At 51.6% G+C, this 23,376-nt stretch overlaps 2 protein-coding genes and 1 long non-coding RNA gene across 5 annotated transcripts; 2 read left to right on the forward strand and 1 right to left on the reverse strand.

Annotated features, from left to right (window-relative positions):
- Window positions 1-106: 106 nt before the first annotated feature.
- On the forward strand, window positions 107-4,914 carry LOC137462778 (uncharacterized). Its single transcript, XR_010993775.1, has 2 exons — window positions 107-2,230; window positions 2,607-4,914. It is a non-coding gene; the product is annotated as an uncharacterized lncRNA (long non-coding RNA).
- On the reverse strand, window positions 3,838-7,757 carry YOD1 (YOD1 deubiquitinase). The gene is made up of 2 exons (XM_068173448.1): window positions 7,479-7,757; window positions 3,838-6,922 (listed from the first exon to the last, which is right to left on the reverse strand). Exons 1-2 carry the CDS (start codon window positions 7,684-7,686, stop codon window positions 6,216-6,218), a joined length of 915 nt encoding a protein of 304 aa, XP_068029549.1. The 5' UTR covers window positions 7,687-7,757; the 3' UTR covers window positions 3,838-6,215.
- Window positions 7,758-8,545: 788 nt separating this feature from the next.
- Window positions 8,546-21,817, forward strand: PFKFB2 (6-phosphofructo-2-kinase/fructose-2,6-biphosphatase 2). 3 transcript variants are annotated; one of them, XM_068173449.1, is made up of 16 exons: window positions 8,546-8,624; window positions 9,252-9,377; window positions 9,466-9,562; window positions 9,892-9,958; window positions 10,098-10,172; window positions 10,291-10,347; window positions 10,792-10,916; window positions 11,384-11,591; window positions 13,644-13,790; window positions 14,383-14,487; window positions 15,140-15,269; window positions 16,181-16,243; window positions 16,971-17,044; window positions 18,332-18,550; window positions 19,088-19,151; window positions 20,193-21,817. In XM_068173449.1, exons 1-15 carry the CDS (start codon window positions 8,561-8,563, stop codon window positions 19,112-19,114), a joined length of 1,584 nt encoding a protein of 527 aa, XP_068029550.1. In that variant the 5' UTR covers window positions 8,546-8,560; the 3' UTR covers window positions 19,115-19,151; window positions 20,193-21,817. The 3 variants fall into 3 exon arrangements, with proteins under 3 accessions (XP_068029550.1, XP_068029551.1, XP_068029552.1); XM_068173450.1 differs by lacking the exon at window positions 18,332-18,550; XM_068173451.1 differs by lacking the exons at window positions 18,332-18,550; window positions 19,088-19,151.
- The last annotated feature ends 1,559 nt before the right edge of the window (window positions 21,818-23,376 follow it).

The following is a 23,376-nucleotide window of genomic DNA, read 5'->3' on the forward strand; positions in this document are numbered from 1 at the left end:
CCAGGACGAGTGGAATTCATCCTGCAGCCCTGCCAGGCACTTTCCCTGCTGCTTCAGCCCGGCTCCCGGCGTGGCTGAGCCCCCAAAAGCCGCCCGTGCCGTGCCCCAGAGCGCTGGCTGTGAGCTGGCAGTGCCCGGGAGCTGCGGGCAGCTCTGCTCGGTGCCACCCAGCTCGCTCACTTCCCTGCTGTCCCCTGCTGTCCTGGGCACGGCTTTGGCCGGAGACTCCTTAATCCGACATCCTGTTCTGCCGCATAGCTGCTCGCTGAGAGCGGAGCGCCCGGCGGAGCCCCGAGCCGAGCCTTGCACACAATAATTACGTCCCAGGCTGGGCGTTCGCAGCCAGGAGCGCGTCACCCGCAGCAGGTTTCTTCTCTCGGGTGCTTTGTGCGGGGATGCCGCAGCTCGGGGTGGGAGCTGCTTCCTGCTCGGCTCTGAAAACAGCCTGGGCTGGGACAGGCTGGTACTTGCATTTCACCACAGCTTCCCAGAGGCCAAAGGTTTGCTGCTTGCAAAGGAAGGAGGTTGTAAAGACAGGCAGAAAGTGTTTTGGGAGGGAAGCTTCGGCACAGATTGATTTACGTGCTGCAGGACGGGGCGCCCAGGTCTGAGCAGCTCCGAGGCTCCTTCTGCCTGTCCCGACCTGCAGCTGCTTTTGCCCCAGTTGGCACCGTTCTCTGTGGGCACCAAAACCCTCTGCAAGCTCCTTCCCCGTGCTGGGGACTCCTTCCCCGTGCTGGGGACTCCTTCCCCAGGCAGCCTGAGCTCTGAGTTCCTGGAGCTCTGGTGAAAGCTAAAGCCCCCCAAGATGCCCATCAGGCTCATCCTCATGCTGACACCTTCTCAGAACCTCTGCTGGGGCATTTCTCCAGCAGCATCTCCTGCTCTGAGCCGCTGGTACCACCTCTGCTGCCTCCTCCAAAGAGGGGCCCAATGTCCCCACGCTGTGCAGGGTGACACCGACCCCCAGTCCGGGTGGAGCTGCAGGGGCAGGCAGAGAACAACAGAGCCTCCTTCTTACCCTGCCTTGGGGCTCTGCTATTAAAATTGGAGCTTTTCCTGCTGATTAACAATGCTTTGGCCATTCCCCACACACAGCATGAACTTGTACCTGCTTGACAAGGTGCTGCTCACTGCAAATCTACAAACACCCTGCAGGAAATTTCCAGGGCTGACACAGCTGCCGGATTCATTCACATTTCCACGCTCCAATGACTTTTTTTTTTTTTTTTTTTCTTTAATTTGTATTTTTAGCAAAAGGCTGTGTTGCCACACATGTTCCCTGCTCCACAGAACGGGGAAGTGGAAACATCAGCTAATTAAAGGCAGGGGAAGATGGAGGGAGAGCAGATGAGCCAGAGGCTCCCACCGGCAATGCTGAGCCCAGCCAAGTGCTGTTCCAGAAGGGAGCACGTGCTGGAGAGCAGATCCACAAACCAGAGGCTGCTGAGAGCCCCAGCCAGCCCCAGCCCTTCCTGCTGTCCCACGCTGGTCTGCAGCAGGTGAGGGATGGGGATGCAGGCAGAGCTGCTGGAGCGTTCTTACAACCAGGGATGGAGGGCAAGCATTGGTGCCAGTGCTTCAGGAGCTGTGCTGGACGGCACAGCCTCGACAGAGTTTAAACGTGGCATTAATTAATGAAGTGGGTTTGATTGTAAATTAATGAATTCATTTCAATTTGAAGGGGAAGCTTTAGAGCTGTGTGGGTTTTGTCGAGTTGTGCCCGGTGCTGAGGCTGCTCTGAGAGAGGGAGGAAACCAAAGCTGGGGTAATTTTGTTATTGCACTGGCAGCAGGGTGTGAGTGAGCAGCAGCACGGGGCAGGGGTGTCCTGACACCAGCAGGACTCCGGTCTGGGCAGTCCGACAGGCAGAGCTGGCTGCCAGCAGCCCTGAGTGGGTCAGGAAAGTGTCAGGATCCATTAGGAGAAACCTTGAGCTCCTCTGAATCAGGAGCCCAGAAAGAACCTGTTCTTTTTCCACATTCCTCTCCCTCCAACAAATATAAATAGCTCCAACCCAAAATAAGGTGTGATTTCACATAGATGGCATGAAGGATATGTGAGGAGGCAAATGATGCAGAGAAGACTTCCCAGTGCCCTGGAAGGACTTTGGCAGCTTCACAGCCCTGCTGAGCCTCACCCTGTTCCTAAACACGAGGGCACAAGTGACTCAGGCCTGGCCCTAAAGGAAAAGCATCCACACGGCGTCACTGATAAGATTCCTGTCGAGGTAAGGACGTTTATTTGACTCTGTGGGACTCTTGGGCACTTTCCTTCACCCAGATTGCAGGCACAGCCTGTGTGCTGACAGCTCAGTTATGGAAAATAGCACGTAGTTAATGCCTGCTGTTGCACAGCACTCATTAAACCTTCCTATGGCCAAGGAGCTCTATTTGTTATCTCTGTTTCACAGAAAGGAGCTAGAGGAGGGAGCTGAAGTGTTCCCATAGCTTGCTTACCATCAACACCAGAAGAGAGAAGGCAGCTCTCAAGTTTAACAGTTCCCCAACATTTTCCTCAAGACTTTAATTAAAAATAATAGACAAGGGCACTGCGATCTTGGACAACCTGACTTTGTTAACTCCTCTGTTGTATTCCTGTTTCAGGGGGGAGTTGGTGCTCAGACAGCTGAAACAGCAGGAGTGATTTCACCCAATTTGAAGGAACTTTATTTGGAGCAAACCTGACGGCAGCCTTAGAGCTGGATGATTTCAAATGCAGGCAGACATTTAATTGCACGGCAGCTGCAATTTTCCAAACAGCAAGCTGACAACTTTTAGTTCCTCTTCTGGAGAGTTTCCTTGGCAGGGAGAGGTTCCCAGGGCTGGCCCATGGGTGGGTTCTGCAGTGAAATCAGCCACACACAGATGATTCAGCACCCCTGTGTCAGTCTGATTTCTCAGAACCTCCCCCAGCTCGAGGCTCTGTGTGCTCCAGGCAGCAGCAGAGAACTTCTGCTCTCTCCTCATTCAGCCCCAGCCCCTCCCCAGAGGAGAAGGGCAAACCCAACACTGCAGGGTCAGAGAGGTTTCAGCCTCCCTGGGGGTTGGCTGCCCCGGAACAGATCCCAGCTCCAGAGCTGGGATATTCTCCAGGGGAGCAGGATGGGTACAGGACACTGTCCCCAAACTGTCACAATGGCACCCTGTGACTGTGCTCAGGGAAAAAAGGTGCTGATTTGAGATGTGCCACGGAACAGGATGTTCCTTTTCTCAGTGCTCTCCCCAGAAACTGCTCTTTTGACAGGAGCTTGCTCAGAACTTCGGAATTAGGTTTGTCCTCCAGAAATTTCAGTTAGTACTGATTTTCTCCTCAGCCTGCTCTTTCAGTCTCTTGCATCCATGGAGTAGATCTGTGTAATGCTGGACACAAATATTTGTGAAGTCAGCTTAATCACTTGTATATTTCAATGCATAAAAGATTCTGGAGGGATGCAAAACTCTCTTTACAGCTGAGTCCTGGTATCTCAGGTACCATATTTCATAGAATCCCAGAGTGGTTTGGCTTGGAAAGGATCTTGAAGCTCATCTCATCCCATTCTGATATTCAGAGTTTATCCCACCACTAGAAGGATGCCATTTCTGGGATAATTTCCTAACTGTGCCATTAAGGGCAAGAAAATCCTAGTTTTAAAGTACTAAAAAGCACTCTAATAAGAATTTTTAAAAAGAAAAATAGTTGTACTTGAAATCTATCCAGACTTTACATTTTAAATAATGGAGATACTTTTTGTTTGGGAAAGTTTAGGAGTAAGGAGAAATTTTTCTTGCAGTCAAGGACTTCTTCTTTGTCAGCCTGTAACAATCCCAACTTTTACAACCATGAATTACACGTATATCTTTTTTAACCAAAGAGATTTTATTTTCTAGGCAACAAAAGAGATCATCCAAGCAGTGATAGTGACATGTCTCCCTCCAAGGGAACTGATTCTCTGTTAGCAGATTCCCAATGCAAACATGATCTAGCAAAGCTCAACACTCTGGATTAAATAAAGCTCATTTTTCAAATACTGCAACTGAGAAATACCAGGAAAAAAAAAAAAAAAAAGGTTTTACACACTTTGAGGAATCCATCCAGGGCACAAAGCTAAAATCTAAGGGTTGCTCCCCAAAGTCAAGGCAGACAATAAATATGGATCTTCCACTTGTGTTTCAAAGACACCTTGTGCACCTCTCTGAGGTAGGTATTGTGTCCATGTGACAGATGGCAAAGGGGAGGATCAGCTCCTTGTCCCAGGCACCTCCCTGCTTCCCTGGGAAAGCTGAGAGCACACCTGGGGCTTGCCAGTCTCTTGGTCTCGTTCCTAGCCAGTATTTCAGCTCAAGTAGTTATAACACAGTGTAATCTTCAAGTTCCTTTGAACTGTCAGGTATTTCTGGAGGTTTTTAAGCATCAGTTTCTACAGGGCTGGGTTTAATGTTGGGTTTTGGGGGGGGTTTATCTTCTTTTCCTAATGACAGGCTAAAAGCAGAGCGGGGTTTAATACTGGAAGCTAAGTGGCTTTCTATAGGGAACTCCCAACAGTGCTAATGTGTGTTTTAATACTGAATTAAAAACAAACCCAGTCCATAGTGCTCTGAGTGATCCTAGGCTGTTTAATTATTTATGCCTTAATTCAGCAAAGCACTTAAGTAATTATGGTCTTTCTTCAATAAAACCCTCCTGTATTTCAAGATCCAACTGGAGCCTCTGCTGAGAGCTAGAAATATGATTTTTGCAGAAAAGGTGGTGTTGCTGCACCAGTTTGGTCAGGTGCCTGAGGGAACAAAGCCCTTTCAAACTGGGTTTTAGGTTCCACGTGGAAAGTGGGTTTATTTCTGCCTCAGTCTGAGGACGCCCCTTCTTGTTCCCCAGTCTGAAAGTGCAAGGAAGGTCACTCAAAACAGTAACAGAATAATGGCAGGCAAAGGATATTTTAAAATTCAAGAAACAAGGATGTGTTGCGGGCATTTCAAAGAAAAAAACCCAACATAAATCCCCTTCAGTAATATGCACCTTTTACAGCACCTTTTAAAAGCCCTCAAAAGCACTTGCTGTTAAGCTTCACAACCCCACTGTGAGGTAAGATATTCCAATTAAACCAATTTCACCTTCCCTGATTCTGAACAGTCCAAGGAGTGGGGCACTTCTCCCAGCTTATTTTCATCTGAATATTCAGCTGCACCTTTCATTATCACAATGAAAGTCTTGCTACTCCACAGTCAGCGGTGACAAATCAAACACATTAAGGCAGAAAGCAGATGGAATTTCGAGCCTCCCTTCTGGCTCTGGCCTCCAGAGGGCAAAACTTTTTACCAGCAAAGAGTGAGAACTCAACCTTAAAGTGCTCATTCACAGTATTTGGAAACTGGAACAGCTTAGTAACACCATGGCCGTGATTGGCTCTACTCAAGTAAAATATTCATTTAACAGATGCTAATTAAGTCAATTCCCTAACTACTCACTTCCCTCTTGCAGGAATTTCCAATGCTACTATGAAGAAGAATCCCAAGTATTCCAGGAAACATGCTTATGCTCTGATGCAGTGTAAACACCGGGGGGTTGAGAGTTATTTTTCAAGCAACTAAAAGCTACCTACGGAGGATTAATAAGTTTTATTCAACACTTATCCATCTACTCATTAATTTAAAGGCTAACTTAAAGCTTAGAGGCCATTGCTTTCCCTAAAGTTCTCTGCACACAAACTACACAGTCTATTCCTGATGGTACAGGGCAGCTCAGAGATCATCTTTCCATTACAAACTGTATTTTGCTATTGTACTTGATATTTCCATTACAAATCATGCACCACACGAGCAGTTTCCCCTCTGAGAGCTGCTCAGCCTCTCAGTGTGAGCGCAGAGCCTAATTCTCGGTGTAAGAGGTGCTGATATGTGTGTTTCCCAAAGCCTCAGATTAATTGAATTACCCTGAAAATGTACATTCAGCACCTCAGAGGTGGATTTTACACCAGTGCTGGACAAGCCTGGCTGTGTCTGTCTGCTCAGGTCACACACAAAGAGAGAAGGTGATGAAATCAAGGTGTGGCTGCCACTGTCCACCACCTGCCCAAGTGCCATCCCTATTCCCAATCCCCCGCGCCTTGGCCACCATGAAGTTAATTCGCTTTTCAAGCTCCGTGAACGGAATTTTATGATTACAAACAGCTTATCTGAGACTCCAGAATTTGATTCCGGAGCGCTGAGGTAGTCGATGGCACCCTCCTCCTGCCGAGCTCACACCTCCCCGAAGTTGGTGTGTCCAGTCTCCCTGGCGTGCTCCCTGGCCTCCAGCTGCCCCGTCAGTCCCTTCTGGCACACCATGCAGCGCAGGGCGAAGCGATTCACGTCCGTGAACTGCCTCTTCCTGCGCGCCTCATCCGCCAGCTCCAGCGCCTGCGCCAGCACCACGTCGTCGCTGCTGGGGAAGATGGTCTGGGGGGGAAGGTCCGAGCCGGGCAGGCGGCGCTCCAGCGGGTCGTAGTGGATGCCATCGTAGATCAGCAGCACGCGCTTGCTGTAGCCCGCGTCCTCGCCGAAGCGGTCGATGCGCACGGTCTGCGTGTCCACCACGCAGATCTCGCACTGGTAGAACTTGGACAGGATGGACACCTCGATGGCTCCTCCCCAGGTCTCCTCCCTGCGGATCCAGTCACAGTACTCCCTGTTGGTTTTGCCCAGCACGGCCTCGCTGTAGGACTCGGGGTCGCTGGCCACGATCTGGGCGATGAGGCTGCGCATCTCCGGGGCGCAGCCGGGGTCGTACACGCCGCCCTCCACCACGTAGGACACGCTGGTGAACAGGCAGGAATTGTCTGCTGGCACCACCCTCCTGGCCAGCACAGGCACGGCTTCCCTGACAGCCTGGGACATTGCTTTTTTGGCGACCACCGGCGAGTCGGGCTCGGGTTTGGATGTGTCCTCTTCCACTATGAGCGTGTCACCTGCGAGACAGGAGGAGGGACAGGTGAGAGGGACGTAAAGGGGACACTTAAAGCGGCTGCTGCTCCTCAAACACAACAACACGGCCGCGCTGTCACTGCTGAGGATCACGGAGGAGAGCCACGGAATGGTTTGGGGTCTTAAACATCACCCAGTCCCACCCCTGCCAAGGGCAGGGACACCTTCCACTCGCCCAGGCTGCTCCAAGCCCCGTCCAGCCCGGCCTCGCACACCTCCGCCCGTCCCCCCCAGCTCGGTATCCCGCCGGGAAACAGCCTCAGCCAACAGCCGGTGGCACCACAACGGTCCCCGCGGGACTCACCTGGCGCGGCCCGGACCCCGTCCCCTCCGGCCCCCGGGACGCAGCCGAAGCACCGGCGGCACTTGCGGCGAGCAGGAAGCGCTGCCGAGCCGGGCGCTGCCACCTCCCCCGGGAGCGGGAACCGGCCCGACCGGGCGCGTGTGCCACGGCCCCTTTAATTAACGCAATTGCAGCCGGCGCGGCGGCAGAGCCGGCAGAGCGCCGCCCCCCCCCCCTCCTCCCCCCGGGGCCCTCACCCGAGTGGATGCCGAGCTCGCCGAGCCGCCGCTCGCCGTCGCTGAGGTCGAGGCTGCGCGGCGGGAAGCCGTGCAGGAGGCGCTGCGCGGGCGCGGGCACTCCGGTGAGCGCGGCGAGCGCGGCCTGCATGTCGCGGAGGCGGGAGTGCGGCGACAGCCCCGGCAGCGCGTGCGAGCCGCTCCGGGCCTTGCAGCGCAGCCGCAGCATCCTCGGGGCCGCCGCCGCCGCCGCACCGGCCGCCGCCGCCGCTTCCGCTTCCGGCCCGTGCCCGCCCCGCTCTCGCGAGAGCGCGACGCGTCCCACCCCACCCCCCCCCCCCACAGCCGGCGGCCAATCGGAGCGCGCGCGGCGCCCCTTCATTTGCATAGAGCCGGGCGCCGCGCCCGCGTCATCGGCACGGCACGCGAGGCGCCTCATTTGCATAGAGGAGGTGACACCGCCCGCTTAGTTTGCATGCAGCCGGACACCCCCTCTGCCACCTCATTTGCATGACGCGAGGCGCTGCCGTGATTTGCTGTCCCCTCCCTTCCCCGATGGTCCCCTCCCATGTGATTTGCATAGCCCGCCTGAATTTGCATAGAGGCGCGAGCTCCGTTCCCCTTTCATCACCGTCCATCTCATTTGCATGGCGCGCGTGCTCCGCTTCCCCTCTCGCCCCGCCCACCGCACTCCCGGTCTCATTTGCATACAGAGCGCGGCTCTCCCTCCCGGTCTCATTTGCATACAGAGCGCGGCTCTCCCTCCCGGTCTCATTTGCATACAGAGCGCGGCTCTCCCTCCCTCCCGGTCTCATTTGCATACAGCGAGCGGCTCTCCCTCCCTCCCGGCCTCATTTGCATACAGAGCGCGGCTCTCCCTCCCTCCCGGTCTCATTTGCATACACCGAGCGGCTCTCCCTCCCCCCCGGTTCATTTGCATACAGCGCGCGCCCCCGCGCGCGTGACGCGGGCCCGTTTTCCCGCCCCGCCGCGCCCCTTTTCCCGCGTGTGCGGTCCCCGGTTTCCGTCCCCGCTCCGCCGTGTGCGAGCTCCGCCGGTCATTTGCATGCGATTTGCATACGGCGGAGCGGCGGCGCGGAGCCATGTCGGCGGCGCCGCGGGGCTGCGCCGGGGCCCCGCGGGGCAGGGCCGGCGAGAAGCAGTGCTGTGAGTAGCCCCGGGCCGGGCGGTGCGGGGCAGGATGCGCGTTCCGGGTCCCGAAAGCAATGGGATCAAGGGCGGGAGCGGGGGAAGGCTGCGCGCGTTTGCCCCGAGCCTCGCGTCCCTCCGTGCGCGGGTCCCGTCCTGCTGCCTGCCCTGGCTGTCCCCTCCCGCCGTTCCCCTGTCCCCAACCTCCCGGCTGCTGCCTCCGTCCCCATCCCGTGCTTTTCGCCCCAAATCCGCCTCTCCGCGGGCCTTTTCGGAGCTTGCTCGGGCTGTTTGCTGGGAGAACGTGACCGTTTTGTTAAAAACATCTTTCGTTCGCCCTTGACGGCGCCTGCCCGGGCGGTAAATGCTTTTAACACTAAAAGCCCCATTAGGCAGCGGTGCTGCCGGTCCGCCTCGTTAGCGAACACCTGGCAGAGCGCAGCGAGATCACAGCAGCTCATTAACGGCAAGGACACAACGCGAGCCCGTCCTGGGAGGCGCGGAGGTGCTTTATCCACCGGGAGATGGGATGACGCTGTGCTGGGTCTCACTTTATGCTCTGCAGCGCCCCTGATGCTGTTTTGGGGTGGTTTTGGGTTTTGTTTTTGTTTGGTTTTTTTTTTTTTTTTTTGGTTGTTTTTGCAGCATGGGCTTCCTACATGACCAACTCCCCGACGCTGATCGTGATGATCGGGCTGCCTGCGAGGGGCAAGACCTACATGTCCAAAAAGCTCACCCGCTACCTCAACTGGATCGGGGTGCCCACCAAAGGTGGGTGTGCGTGTCTGGGGACACCCCTGCCCGGGCTGTGACGCCTGCCAGTGGAATGCCCTCACCCTCTCCTCTCCTGTGTGTCAAGTGTTTAATTTAGGGGTGTATCGGCGCGAGGCGGTGAAGTCCTACAAGTCCTACGACTTCTTCAGGCACGACAACAAAGAGGCCATGGAAATCCGCAAGTGAGCCCCTGTCACGGGCTGGGTGGCTCCGTGGAGGGCTGGGGACGCTGGAGTCTTGGCAGGCTGTGTGAACGAGGAGCAGAAAATAACCACGAGTGCCTGGGGAAGGGAGAAGGAACAGCACGGGATCCTGCCAGGGATGGGCGTGGGAGTTGGGGCTAACACAGAGCTCAGGGCCAGGTCACAGTGGAGGTGCCCCAAGATCTCTGGGGCTCTTAGAGCGGTGCAGGGGTGCGAGGGAGGTATTTGAATCCCTCCCTGCTGGCTCAGAAGCTTTGCTGTGGGAATGCTTTCCATCAGCTGTGACCATCCCTATTTCTGTCCTGCAGACGCTGTGCCCTGGTGGCTCTGGAAGATGTGAAGTCTTACCTCTTGGAGGAGTGTGGGCAAATAGCTGTAAGATCCTCTGCACTAAAAATAGTTTTACCTCAGGGCAGTTCAAAGCTGCCTGGAGTGTTCAGGGACCTGATTTGGGGCTGGAGTTTAAAAGTCTTAAGATAAACTTGCTCAGTGCTCCATTCTCATTTTCTGCCAGGTGTTTGATGCGACCAACACGACTCGGGAGCGCCGGGACCTGATCTTAAATTTTGCTAAGGAAAATGCTTTCAAGGTACTGCTTTAATTGTGTGTGTGGTTAATTGTGTGTTTAATTTGCAGTCGCTGTGGCTCCCTGGCACAGGAGCTCAGGGGTTTTGACTCTGAACTGTGCTTCCTTGCCTCCTCCCCAGGTGTTTTTCGTGGAGTCTGTCTGTGATGATCCAGAGGTCATCGCTGCCAATATCCTGGTGCGTGTTGCCCTTCCCAAGCTCGGCTGCCGTGGGAGCTCGGGCTCTCCGTGCAAGGTCACGGGCTCGGGGAGCTTGTGGGGATCTCTGCAAACGCCTCCCTCTCGTGTTTCACCTGGGGAATAGGCAGCTGGGATTTGCAGGTTTATTAAAAGCCAGAGATGCCCATGTGAGAATGTGGAAATCAAGCGGAGCTGGGGAATGGGTGACCTTGAAGCGCTGTCCTGGCGAGTGAGGGAGGGAGGGCAGAGCTCTGAGCCAGCGGTGTCTGTCAGGGCCAGCCCCTTCAGTGCCTTAAGAGTCGCCCTTTGTTTTCTCTCCAGGAGCAGGTTTTTCCTCAGGGCAGCGTTAAACAATGTGGATTTGTTTCAAAAGAGGGGAATGTTATTCATCCTTGCTTTTGTTCCCTCTTGAGTTTGCTTAACTCAGCCGTCTGTTGGGCAGGAGGTGAAAGTTTCCAGCCCTGACTACCCGGAGAGGCACCGGGAGAATGTGATGGACGATTTCCTGAAGAGGATCGAGTGCTACAAGGTCACCTACCAGCCTCTGGACCCAGATGCTAATGACAAGTAAGGAGATCCCTTGGCACTTCCCTTTGTCCTTGGGCACATGAGCTGCTTTGCTGTCAGGATGCTCCAACACCTCTGCTCTCCCCAGGTGTGACTGTGTGCAGGTGAATCACAGGTCCCAAGGGAGTTTTGAAGGGATTTTTCTCTGTGTGCTGCAGAATCACAGGATGGTTTAGGTTGGGAGGGATCGCAAAGCCCATCTCTAGGAGCCATGGGCAGGGGCACCTTCCACTATCCCAGACTGCTCCAAACCCTGTCCAGCCTGGCTTTGGTCACTTCCAGGGATCCAGGGGCAGCCACCCTATGCCAGGGCCTCCCCACCCTCCCAGGCAAGGATTTTTAAGCCCAGCAGTTCAGAGCCTGTCCTTCCTTTCCTGGAGGAGCAGTAGCTGGGTGACAGCCGCAGGTGCTTGTGCCTCGTTTTTCATACCACCCATGTGAGTGTTCTTATTTTATGCCCACTCCAGAGATCTTTCCTTCATTAAAGTGATCAACGTGGGCCAGCGGTTCCTGGTCAACCGAGTCCAGGACTACATCCAGAGTAAAATTGTCTATTACCTGATGAACATCCACGTCCAGCCACGCACCATCTACCTCTGCCGGCACGGCGAGAGCGAGTACAACCTCGTGGGCAGGATTGGTGGGGACTCTGGTCTGTCAGCCCGGGGCAAGCAGGTAGGTGCCCAGCAGCCCCTGGGGGCTGTGGCTGTGCCCTGGGAGCCAGGGCTGGTGCCTTGGAGTGGCTGCCTAATGCAGATGATGCCTTAAGTTTTAGCTTTTGTGTTTCTCAGGTTCTGTGCCGACTTGGTGTGGGATGCTGAACTTTGTACTAGGTGTTGTAAGTTCTCTTCACAGAATCACAAGGTTGGAAGAAACCTTTAAGATCATTGAGTCCAACCCAGCCCCAACACCTCAGCTAAACCCTGGCACCCAGTGCCACATGCAGGCTTTGTTAAACACATCCAGGGGTGGTGACTGCACCACCTCCCTGGGCAGCCATTCCAGAACTTCATCACTCTTTCTGTAAAAAACTTTTCCCTAATATCCAACCTAAATTTCCCTTGGTGCAGCTGGAGACTGTGTCCTCTCATTTCTCTCAGTTGCTGCCTGACACATTGAATTCCTTTAGAATTCCTGACCTTTTCTCAACACTTTTATCAGCTATCCTTTTCTCTCTAAACCAGTTTCTCCTTCAGTCACTGCAGAATCATCTGCATTGGCTTTCACTACATATGCATCACCTTTTCAGTCTATACAAATTATTGCAGCAAATTCCTCTTCCTTGGCCAGGCTGATCCCCTGACAGTCTTTTCTGAAGCCTCACATAACTTATGCTTTCCAATTAAGACTCAACTGAAAAATATAGTCCAATAGAATCAGAAAATGCTCCAAAGTACAGTTGAAAAAGCAAAACAGAAATACTGGAAATAATAACGCTAGAACATAAGTAATACCTTAATGAAAATATATTTTGGTATAAACTGTAGCTAGTTTTCAAACAGTTAGACAAGAGTAATTTTCCAGCTTGGGAATCAAGCACAACAATTACCCAAAAAGCATAAACAATGGTGAATTGAGGGGAGCAGACCAGGAGGATGGGGCTTCATCACCTGAAGCTGTAATTGGACAATTAACCCCAATATGGAAATGGACCAAAACTTCCAAAAGTGTAAAAACTCCGAAATCCATCTTGAATCCATCCTGGGTGTAGCCCTGCTGGGTCTCTTGTACTGCCCAAGGTGTATTCTTTAAAGGCCTCTCCATAAATACCTACTTTATTCTTTTAGCTTTGACTAGTCTCTGTTCCAGGTCAGCCTACTTAAGCATCACGGAGGCTGGACAGGGTTAAGAGAATAAGAATAAGTATTTATTAAAGGCCTTCAAGCCTCCCAGAGGCTGCAGCCAAGATGAATGATGGTCAGGAGTTTCTCAGACTGAAATAAGTTTGGTCCATTTGCATATCAGGGGTTAATTCTTCAGTTCCAGGTTCAGGTAATGAAGTCAGATACCCCCAGTTCACTCTCCCCAGTTCACTTTTGTTTACACTTTTCTCCTTGAGTTCCAAGCCCAGAGGGATTGTTTTGCCTGACCAAAATGTGAAGACGGTAGTGAACACTTTATGTGGAGTTTAGAGTTAGGCACTAATGCAGTGCAGCATTTGAAGATTATAAAGGCATCTAAAATCTGAAGGCATCAGGGCCCCACGTCCCCCAACGATGCTCTGAGCAGCTGCAGCTCCCCCTGCCCCCTTGATGCCTTAGGATTTTAGTTTTTCTATTTTTTTTTCTATTTTTCATATATTTGTAATCCTGCAATTCTTTAGTGTATAACTCCAAACTCCATATCCAGTGTCAGCTGCTGCTTTCCCATTTTGGGCAGACACAATTCCACTCCAGGCCTGGCAGTCAAGGACACCTCACTGCCTCAGGCCCTGAGAGACGGAAACTAAAGTGAGTTGGGGGGAGCAAACTTGGGGTAAATGACTTCATTAGCTGAAGCTGTAATTGGAGGATTATACCTAAAGTTATAAAAGTGTGAAAACCTATGAGCCGTGGTCCATTTTTGGGTGTAGCCCCTGGGGGGCTTTGTCTGCCCTAAATGTACCTGAATATTTATATTCAATAAATATAGCTGCTTTTTATTCCCTTACTTCTGTCTGGCCTGTGTTTTTAGGGATCCCAGAAAGGCATCACCCTCCTCCTAACCTCCGGGAGCTTTTCTCCCCAGTTTTCCCAGGCGCTGAAGAAGTTCATTGAGGAGCAGGAGATCGTGGACCTGAAGGTGTGGACGAGCCAGCTGAAGAGGACAATCCAGACAGCCGAGTCCCTGGGGGTGCTCTACGAGCAGTGGAAGATCCTCAACGAGATCGATGCTGTGAGTGAGAGGCTGCTTAAAAACCTCAGCTTTTCTAAGTGGGAAATGATGCTTGAAGCCGAATTAAATCACCACGAACCCAGCTGTTTTCTCTTGATTTATAGCCATGTCTTTGTATCACGGACCTCAGCCTTCCAGGAGGAGGTTTGGGGTGCTTGGGTACAGGGCTGAGAGTGTTCAGAGCTGCCAGGTCTTGCTGGGGACGTTCCAGGTGGTGTGGAGGTGGGAAAAAAACACTGAACACCCCAGACATCTGTCACACCCTCCTGGCTGGGCAAAGGTTGCTGCTCCCACTCTGATTCTCTCAGGAAATTGCAGGGTGGTTGCTGGGGAGGCAAGGGCTCATTTTTCATCTCTGGCAAACACCAGGGATGTCATCCTTTCTGGTTTTGAGATAAAACCAAAGCCCAGCCTCTTCAAACCACCCTGGAACCCACACTGGGGGCAGGGCTGGGTCAGATGCAACACCTAAAATTTCCATGCCATAAAGGGAACCCTGATCTCAGCCTCTGCTTCTCCTTTCCTCCCTGCTGTGGCCCCCTTGGCCCTCTGATGAAATGAGGTTTGTGGTTTGAGTTTTTCCTTCCCTCAGGGGGTCTGTGAAGAAATGACCTACGCAGAAATTGAAGCCAAGTATCCAGATGAGTTTGCCATGAGGGATCAGGAGAAATATCTTTATCGTTATCCTGGAGGGGAGGTGAGGACCCTAAAGAAACAACAACAATACACAGTGCAGTGAAACAAACATTTATGCGTGGGGTTGGGGTTCAAACTGACTCCACTTGAAGTTATTCTGCCAATATTTGTATGCAAAATTGCAAATTTGCATCCTAATGAAAACATTAGGCTCTCCAGTTCTCTTTTGGGGGAAATGTTTCTTGATTTTCCTCACGGGGGTGTGCAGGGGATGCTTTTCAATCCATTCATTTGGCCACGTGCTGGATGCTGCCCTCAGACACCATCAAGGGGGTTCTGCATCCCAGGCCTGAATTGTCACTGAGAAACAAAATTGTCATGGGTGTGGCCTGCAGTCATTTCTGCTTTTACTTCACAACCTGTTCAAATGAATCATTTACTATTTTATTGGAGTTTTTTTTTTTCTGACTGCACTCACTGAGTTACCAGTAACCTGAGCCCTCCCACGGTCTGAGGGTTCTGACACTGAAATTCACTTTCTGCTGTTGCCTTTTTTGGGTCTTTTTTTCCTATTTTTACCACATCACCCACAAGCCCCTTTAACTTTATGCTGCTTTAACTGATATTTCCCTGGATGTGACGCTGTTAATTGCCACCTGTGTTTAACCCTGTGTTTACACAACCCCTTGACCAATTCCTGTTTGGTTTTCCAGTCCTACCAGGACTTGGTGCAGCGCCTGGAGCCAGTAATTATGGAGCTGGAAAGGCAAGGCAACGTCCTGGTTATCTCCCACCAGGCAGTTATGAGGTGCCTCCTGGCTTATTTTCTTGACAAGAGTGCAGGTACAAAAATAAAGGGATGATGCTGGGGCTGGCTCCTCTCCCTGCTTCCCCTCATGGGAGTTTTTGGGAGGAAAGACTGGGTGGGTTTTTATTTTTTTTTTTTTTAACAAGGTGAGGTTTTTTAACAAGAAGTTTAAAAAAGGAGGAAAGGAAACATTTCAGCAGTGCAAGGAGCTCCCTGGGGATGTGCTGCTCTTTTGCTGCCCAGATGTTTTTTTTCTGGAGCTGTTTTCAGCAGCAGTGCTTACAGAATGTGTAGGGGACTGGTTTTTAATGTAAAGAAAAAGAAAAATTCGTCATTTTCTGGTGAATTTAAGAGGCTCAGTAGCCTGGAAGGGTTAGCAGGAGTGCTCCATCCCAGGGAAATGCTGATTTCTTGCACAGCACACACACCTGGAAGGTTCCAGTGTGCTGCAAGCTCCAGTGAGTGGCACTAGAGCTTCATGAAACTTTTAATGACGCTAATAAACTTCTAACCAACTTCATAAACTTTTAAATCCAGCTCTGAATAAATCTCCTGTGGGCCCATGGCAGCTGTTGCTGAGGTGCTTTCCCAGCCGTGTGCCCATGGAGAGGTTTCCTTTGGCTGGCCCTGTGCACTGGAAATGGATTGATGGAATTGTTTGGGCTGGAAAAGCCCTTTGAAAGGTGGAGTCCAACCCCTCACCCAGCACTGCCCAGTGCTGGAGAGCCCTGAGCCAGCTGGCCCAGCCAGGCTGGGCCCCAATCTCATTTCCAGCTCCTGTATTTTGATTTTCTGTGTCTCACTGCTGGCATCAGTGAATGTCTGGGTGCCATCCACAGGCTCTAAATCCCAGGACGGTTTCCATTCAATCCTAGAATGGTTTGGGTTGAGGGGACAGGGGGCTGGGGCATGCCAGGTGACCCCATAACACCTTTCTCTGCCCTAGATGAGCTGCCCTACCTGCGCTGCCCCCTCCACACCATTCTCAAGCTCACACCTGTTGCCTATGGTAAATAACTGCTTTGTTTTCATTTTTTAATTGTAATTCCTGCCCTGGTTTGTGTGGGGGGATGTTAAGGGCAGGTTTGTGTCCATGTGTGACACCTGTTGCCTATGGTAAATAACTGCTTTGTTTTCATTTTTAATTGTAATTCCTGCCCTGGTTTGTGTGGGGGGATGTTAAGGGCAGGTTTGTGTCCATGTGTGACACCTGTTGCCTATGGTAAATAACTGCTTTGTTTTCATTTTTAATTGTAATTCCTGCCCTGGTTTGTGTGTGGGGATGTTATGGATGTTGTGTCCATGTGTGGCAGCACCTGGCCATGCTCTAGAAGCTTCTGATAATACATAAGGAGGTTATTTCCTGGTTAACATACAAAAAGTTAACATAGAAAAGGGTTCTGGAGGGGTGGGGGTGTTGGGGGAGCAGATGTGGAGGTGCAGGGTCTTCTCCCCCGGTCTCTCTTTTAACAACTGGATTTTCCCTGTGGGTGAGGAAGGCTGTGCCTCCAGACTTGGGGTGCAGTCAGTTAAAAATGGCTTTTCTGTGCAGCCCAAATAACTCAGGGCTGTGCTCTCACACTTAAAAACCACCAAGTGTAAAATTCTGTTTGTGGGGTGAAGCGTGGATTTATGAGCTCTGTTATTTTTAGAAAGAAGAGATTTATTCCTGCTCATTTTCCCTGCTGGTTTTTTAATAAATTACTCATATAAACTTCTGTTTCTCTTGGGTGAAGGCTGCAAGGTGGAGACAATTACCCTGGATGTGGAAGCAGTGAACACCCACCGGGACAAACCCTCCCTGAACTCAGTAAGTTTTGCTGCACCCCTCTGGCTCCACCTTTTCCAAAATAAGTCACAAACCCTCTTAAACACTTGCTAGAACTGCCTGGTGGCTATCAGTGAGCAGAAGGATTCTCTTCAGAAACAACCCCCAAAAGCAGAATTAATTTTAAGGTGCATTAGTGCTTCCCAGGCCAGGGGGGATATTTTTCAGAGCTGTTGTAGGGAGCAGAATGGGCAAATTTAGGGCATAGATTTTAAACTCCAGGTCTTGTTCTCAGCTCTCAGTGCAGTGTTTGTTGCTGATGCTTGTTGGTAATTTCAAAAAGACTTGGCAAAAGGGTTAAAGTGGGTTTTTTCTCCTTGTCTTGATGAGTTTTCTCTTTCTGAAATCCTCTCTCTGCCATTGTTTAAATTACTGTTGACCATCCACCTTGTAGCCACCTCCCAAATCTGGGGGAGCTGCTGATCTCTGAGGGTCTTGATTTTGCTAACCCTGTTTTCCAAAGGGACTGCCAGGGAAAGCCTCAGTGATTGCCTCCAATTAATTCCCCCAGTTAGAGAGCACAAACCAGCTCTGCTGGCTCACAGGAAGTCTGAATGCATCTGGTTTTAGGGTTTGTACATTTAGGCTTTTTGTTGTGTTTTATGAAGATCCCTTGGGCTGGGATCTGATTATTCTTTTGTGCCGGGGGACTGGGGAAACTGGGAACCTGCAGCTGTGGCTGGAGGCTTTGTGGAGCTGTCAAATGCCAAACTGAGGATATTGGGCATGATTTGTGTGGATCCTCGTGGTTTCCAGCATGTCCCTGCTCACGGCAAGGGGGTGCATTAGGTGATGTTTAGAGGTTCTTCCAACCCAAACCACTCTGGGATTTATCACTTCTCCAACTTCTCTGTGATCCCTGCATGGAAATCATTGCTGCCCACTTGGAGGCTGCTTCTGTTCTTTGCTTTGCTTGGGTAACACAGCTGCTGTGGGGCAGAAGAAACAGGAAGAAGGGAGAGTTTTTTTCTATTTGCTTCTTTCTTTTTCCCCCTAAATTGATCATGCGGAGAGAAAAAAAACTAAAAAAACCCAAACAGAGCCACCTAAGCAAAAAAAAAAAAAAAGTCCCAAAGGGAAGTAAAACTGCTGAAAAAATCACTTTGCAGTTGTCTCCAAGATGGATTAAGTTGTTTCCCAAGCTGGGCAAGGCACAGCCCGGTGCGGGGGCACTGGGACACTCGGGGTGGGGTGCTGGAGGTGTGTGGCGTGGCTTTAAACTGTGGTTCCCCCTTTTCATTCCTGGTGATTCCCTCTGTGTGGGATCAGCACGACCTCCCCAGCAGGCAGAGCCCTGTGAGGATGAGGAGGAACAGCTTTACCCCGCGGGCCAGCGCCGACACCGTAAAACGCCCACGGCACCACAGCCTGGGCAGCAAACCCCTCCATCTGCTGGGGCCTCTCCCATCCCTGGAAGCTCGAGGGCCTTTCCCATCCCTGGAAGCTCGAGAAGGGGCTGAGCAGCCACAGCTGGAAGTCACTGTCCAGGTGGTACCTTCCCTCTGCTCCCCCTCCCCACCGTCGCCCGTGGTCCTCTCCGAAATCCAGACCATGCCCAGGATCTTGAGCAGGGTCTCTGTTTCTGCATGGAAATCATCCAGTCTGGATTGGATTAAGGAAAAAAAAAAAAAAAAAAAAGCTGAAAAACCCCCTCAAAACCAACCCTGAAACACAAAGGTCTCCCCCATCCAACTGGAATTGTGGTGCCGGTCTCTCAGAGTCGGGCTCCGCGCAGGCGGGTTTCCATCAGTGCCACAGGGCTTTGGCAGGGGGCTTAATTCTGGGTAGGATTTTGCTTCTGGGCTAAAACCTGATTGGAAAAGTTACAAATACCCTCTTCGTCCCAGTTTTTTACTGCTGTCCCTGCCTTCTACCACCTCCTGCTGCAACACAAACCTGCCCTGGGCTAACAAAAAATTTTGGGGCTGCTTCACTCCTCCCCTCATTTGCTTTGCTGCTTTTCCTATTTCAGTCTCCTTTAAGATGCACTATGAGCCCTGCTGTGCTTCTCTGTTTCCTTTGCAGCCTCCAGAGGGAAATGCTTGCCTCTGAGTACCACTGCAAGCAGCTTGGGTGTGCTCTCTTTGGGGTTAGTAAGTCGGATTTCTCTTGATTCGTGTTGTATGGAAACCACTCTGGGCAAAGAAACCTGTGGAGCAGAAGGAATAAAACCTGAGATGCTGGGGGAGCTCAGTGGGGGCTGAGCCTGCTGATCCAGGGGCTCCAGCTGGGCTTGTGCTTGTGCTGGCTGCTGCAAATTTGTGGTTTTAGCCCAGCTTGCTCCACCCCTGGATCAGGACATGGTGCTGAGCAGGGCAGGGTCCCAGGACAAGGTGTGGTGACGTTGCTGCTCTCAGGGATTTTGTAGGAGTCGCTGGATCGAGGATTTATCTTTGATTTTCACTGTCTGAGCGTGTTCCTGGTGTCTGTTAGGCCCCGAGTGAGGCAGAGGAAGGAGCTTTATCAAAGCTCTAAGTATTCATTGTGGTCAGTTTGCAAGATGGTCACTGTAGTGGTTCTTGGGTGGTTCTGGCAGTGTGATTCCCCACGGAGAAGGTAAATAAAAGTGAGCAACCCTGAGTAACCAACCTGCCTCCTTACTCCTGAGCTTCTCCTCCTCTCTGAGCCTGTGTGGGCTCAGGCTGAGATGGGAAAACCCTTCAGGAGGGCTTGGCAGGAGGTGATGTAAAGAGTGAAACAGGTCTTTGTGTGTCAGACAATAATACCCTTTTCTGACCCAGAGATGAGAGGCGTTTTAAAAACTTTTATTCCATTTTCAGTCTCATGGGAAGGGTGAGACAATGCAGGTGCTAGAATTCACCCCATCACAATCAGAAGCCAACTATTTCCTGATTACAAAACACTATAAACATTTCTTGGCCTATCAGCTTTTTGCCACACCATTTAAAGCCAGTCATCTACAAACACCCCTCATGGGTCCCACTACACACATTTCCCACATTTGTGTGCTGGGATGGAAGGGATGAAGCAAATCCTCAGGTGGTTCGTGCCGTGGGCAGCAGCTCCATGGAGCTGGATTCGCCTCTCCATGAGCTGAGCCGTCTCCAGCTTTACCCTCTGCTGCCTTCCTTGCTGTGACAGACCTCTCCTGTTTCTCTTTTCCCTGCAGAGAATGGCCACTTTAGCAGTGTAGGGGTTCCTGCTTTTTCACCTCGCATCCAGCTGGGAATTCCAGAGCCGGGAGGAGCTGGGACTGGAGCATCCCTGGGGCACCGTGAGCCACCCTGGCCAGTACTCACCTTGAACTGTGATTTTAGAGCCTGTCTGTGTCTTTTCTTTCCAAATGCTGCAATGTCTGTCCACGGGGCTGGAGAAGATTTCTTGTGGAGATTTTTCCAAGCTGCTTTCAACGCTCGTCAGCCAGCGCATCCCCAGGTGTTGAAACAGCATTCCACGTCTTTCCTTCTGGCCAGGTGCCAAAATCAACCACGGTGGGAGGACAAAATAATCATGTTTCTACTCGCTGAGGCAGCTTTTCTTCTGAAGAGGCATTTCCAGGCCAAACCCCGGAGGTTTTATTCTCCATTTCCAAGTTATTTCCAAGTTCAAACTCCATTTTTTCTGCGGTTCAGCTGTCCAGGGAGCTCCAGGTAGGGTTTGACTTTCCCTCCTTGAGTGCTGGTGTGAATCCCCCAGTCTGAGCCAGTTCCTTTGCCCTGGGAAGGCTTTTGCTTGGATGTGACACCCAGGTCAGCACATCCATCCCACGGGCTGCCTCCTGTGAGGGACAGGTGGGAATAAACCCTCCTGCCCCTCTCTGGAAGCAGCACAGCTCCCAGTGCTTTAAATCCCACCTCAACCCCTATTTTAGCTTCTCCTCCCTACCTAAACTCCATCCTCTCACTCATTTTTCCTGCATTTTGGGGGTGTTTTATCCATTTACCCCAGAAAATGGGAGCATGGCTGGGACCAGCAGGGCTCCTGGGCAGGGTTTGCAAGAAGCAAAAGGTTTTTACCAGTTTTCTTTATTTTACACCAAATTTTAGACCCACAACAAGCTTTTAACTTGCCTATGAATAAGCTGTGAATGTTCCCAATGCTGCCTTTCATAGTTTTAAGCTGTTGTAGAGTTTGGAGCACAGGTGGTGCAGCTCTGTGTGGCCGTGTCTTAACTTAAATCCTTCCCTTAAATCCCCACCTAACCCCAGATTTTCAGTTCTCTCCCACATGTCTTGACTTGCATTTTGCCAAACTCCATTTTACCCCACTCCAGCTGTTCTTGCAATAAGGGCAGGACCCTCATGTTGGGTGAAGAAAGGAACATTTGGGTACAGAGCAGGAGGCTGTTCTGGACCTGCTGTTCCCAGGACACTCCAGGATTTATCTGAGCAGTTCTGGGCCCCAGGAGTTGCTTATTTTAAATGTGTAAATAAATGTTGGGTATACCCACAGCAGGGAGAATGTGCCCTGGCTGTGCAGGAGCTCAGCAACCCCAGAGCCTGAGGCTTAACCTGGGCATTTTGAGCTCAGACTTGGTTGTTTTAAACACTCCCAGAGCTGTAATTGGATAAAACTGAGATAGAGCGGACCAAGGCACTAATCTAGACCCCTCAGGATTTCTGAGGAGCAGAAAAATGTGTTGATCTAAAGGGATTGTGCCACAGAGGGGTGAAGTTTGGTGGTGAGAAATTGAGTTTTTACTAGTTTTTCTCCTCAGGGGTTCCCCCCACCCAGGTCTCATTTTGGGTTTTAAATGTTTTTGTGCTTAGAAATAAACCAGAAAAAAAAAAAAAAGATGATGTTGAAGGAAGAGATTTAGAGCCTGTCCATGGCAGTCCTCACTGTCACACTCCAAAATGCTCTGAACGCACAAACCCGTCCTTGTCAGGCCAGCTCTGACCAAATCCCTCCTGCTCTGGGGAAAAAGGGGTGGAAAATGTACTGTAGGATGTTTACGCACAAAAATGCTGGGATAACTTGTGAAGAGTTCATTATGTTCATGTCACTGAGCAGTAAATGATTGTAAGGAGACAGAAATCTATATTTTTAACCTGCTGGGATTTGTGAATGTCGCTGTTGATGTGTTGGTGGTCGTGACTCTTTTTTTAATCACTGCTGAAAATCAGGGGTTTTGCAGCTTGGATCAGTGGCTGGAGGTCCCTTTTGGGGCTGTGGGATGGAATTTCATCCTTCTCTGCAGCGTTTGTGCCTCAGTGCTTTAATCCAAGCTTTTTCCTCCTGCATTTTAGCCTTGAAAAGGTTTAAAGCAAACATGCCTGGAGCAGAGCAGCAGCAGATTTGGGAGCAGATCATTGCCCTGAGGGTCCTGCTGAGCCCTCGGGGTGCAGGGCTGGGGTGATGCCAGTGGGCATCTCCTGGCAGCTCCCTGTGCCAGGGATTTCCTCGAAACCACCTGATTTCTTTGGCACTGGGCGTGCAAACACCCCGGAACAAACAAACGTTGCACAACGGGGTTCTGAGATGTTTCTGGTGGAGCAGCTCAGCAGCAGCTCGTGCTGTCCGTGGGATCAGTGTCGTGGGCAGGGCAGGTGGAGGTGGGTTTGGAGGTGTGGATGTGAGCCTGGCACCTTCCTGAGCATTTCCCCAGGGCTGGGGGGGGTTTCTGTGACCCCCCTGACTTTCTGTGCCTCTGTTTCAAGCAGCACAGGTGGTGCTGGCTGCTGTCACCTTCAGTGGGACCTGCCTGTCCCTGTGTGTCACTGCAGAGAAAAAGGAGCACTTGGGCTAAAAACTGCTCCATCTCTGGGAAAAACTGAAAAATGGGGGAAAAGAGTTAAACCCAGCCTGGCTGGCTGATCTGTGTACACTGGCTGTGACCTCAGAGCTGTCACCTCTGCCAGGTGTCCCCTTCCTGGCAGCTCGGGTGGGTGACAGGTAAACCCAGCCTGGCCTGGCTGCCAAGGGGCCAAGGAGCAGCTGAGGGAGGAGAGGCACCAGCAGCAGCCTGGCCAGGGGTGTCCAGCAAACCACCTGCCCTGGGGGTGTCCCCAGGGTGTCCCCCTCTGAGGGGCGCTGGGTGAGCAGTGCCAGTGCCACCCCGGCTGTCCCCCCACTGTCCCCCTGCTCTGTTTGCACTGCAGCTCTGGCTGGAGTGTTTGGTGAGAGGGGTCTTGCCCAGCTGCTTGTAAACTTTCCTGCTCTGCTGCCTTCTAAGTGGTTTTTTTAGGTTTAAAACGCTGCAGTGTCTGTCAGCTCGTGCTGTGTGTTGTGTGCTCTGTGCACTCGAGCATAAATATCTGTCAGCGTTTATTTGCAATAAAGAGACTTTAAAAACCACAGATAATTCCCTCTGTTCTTTTCCATTGTTTGCTCTAACTCTCCACTGTGTGCTG

The sequence above is a fragment of the Anomalospiza imberbis genome, chromosome 26 (genome assembly GCF_031753505.1).
Source record: "Anomalospiza imberbis isolate Cuckoo-Finch-1a 21T00152 chromosome 26, ASM3175350v1, whole genome shotgun sequence".
NCBI lineage: Eukaryota > Metazoa > Chordata > Aves > Passeriformes > Viduidae > Anomalospiza > Anomalospiza imberbis.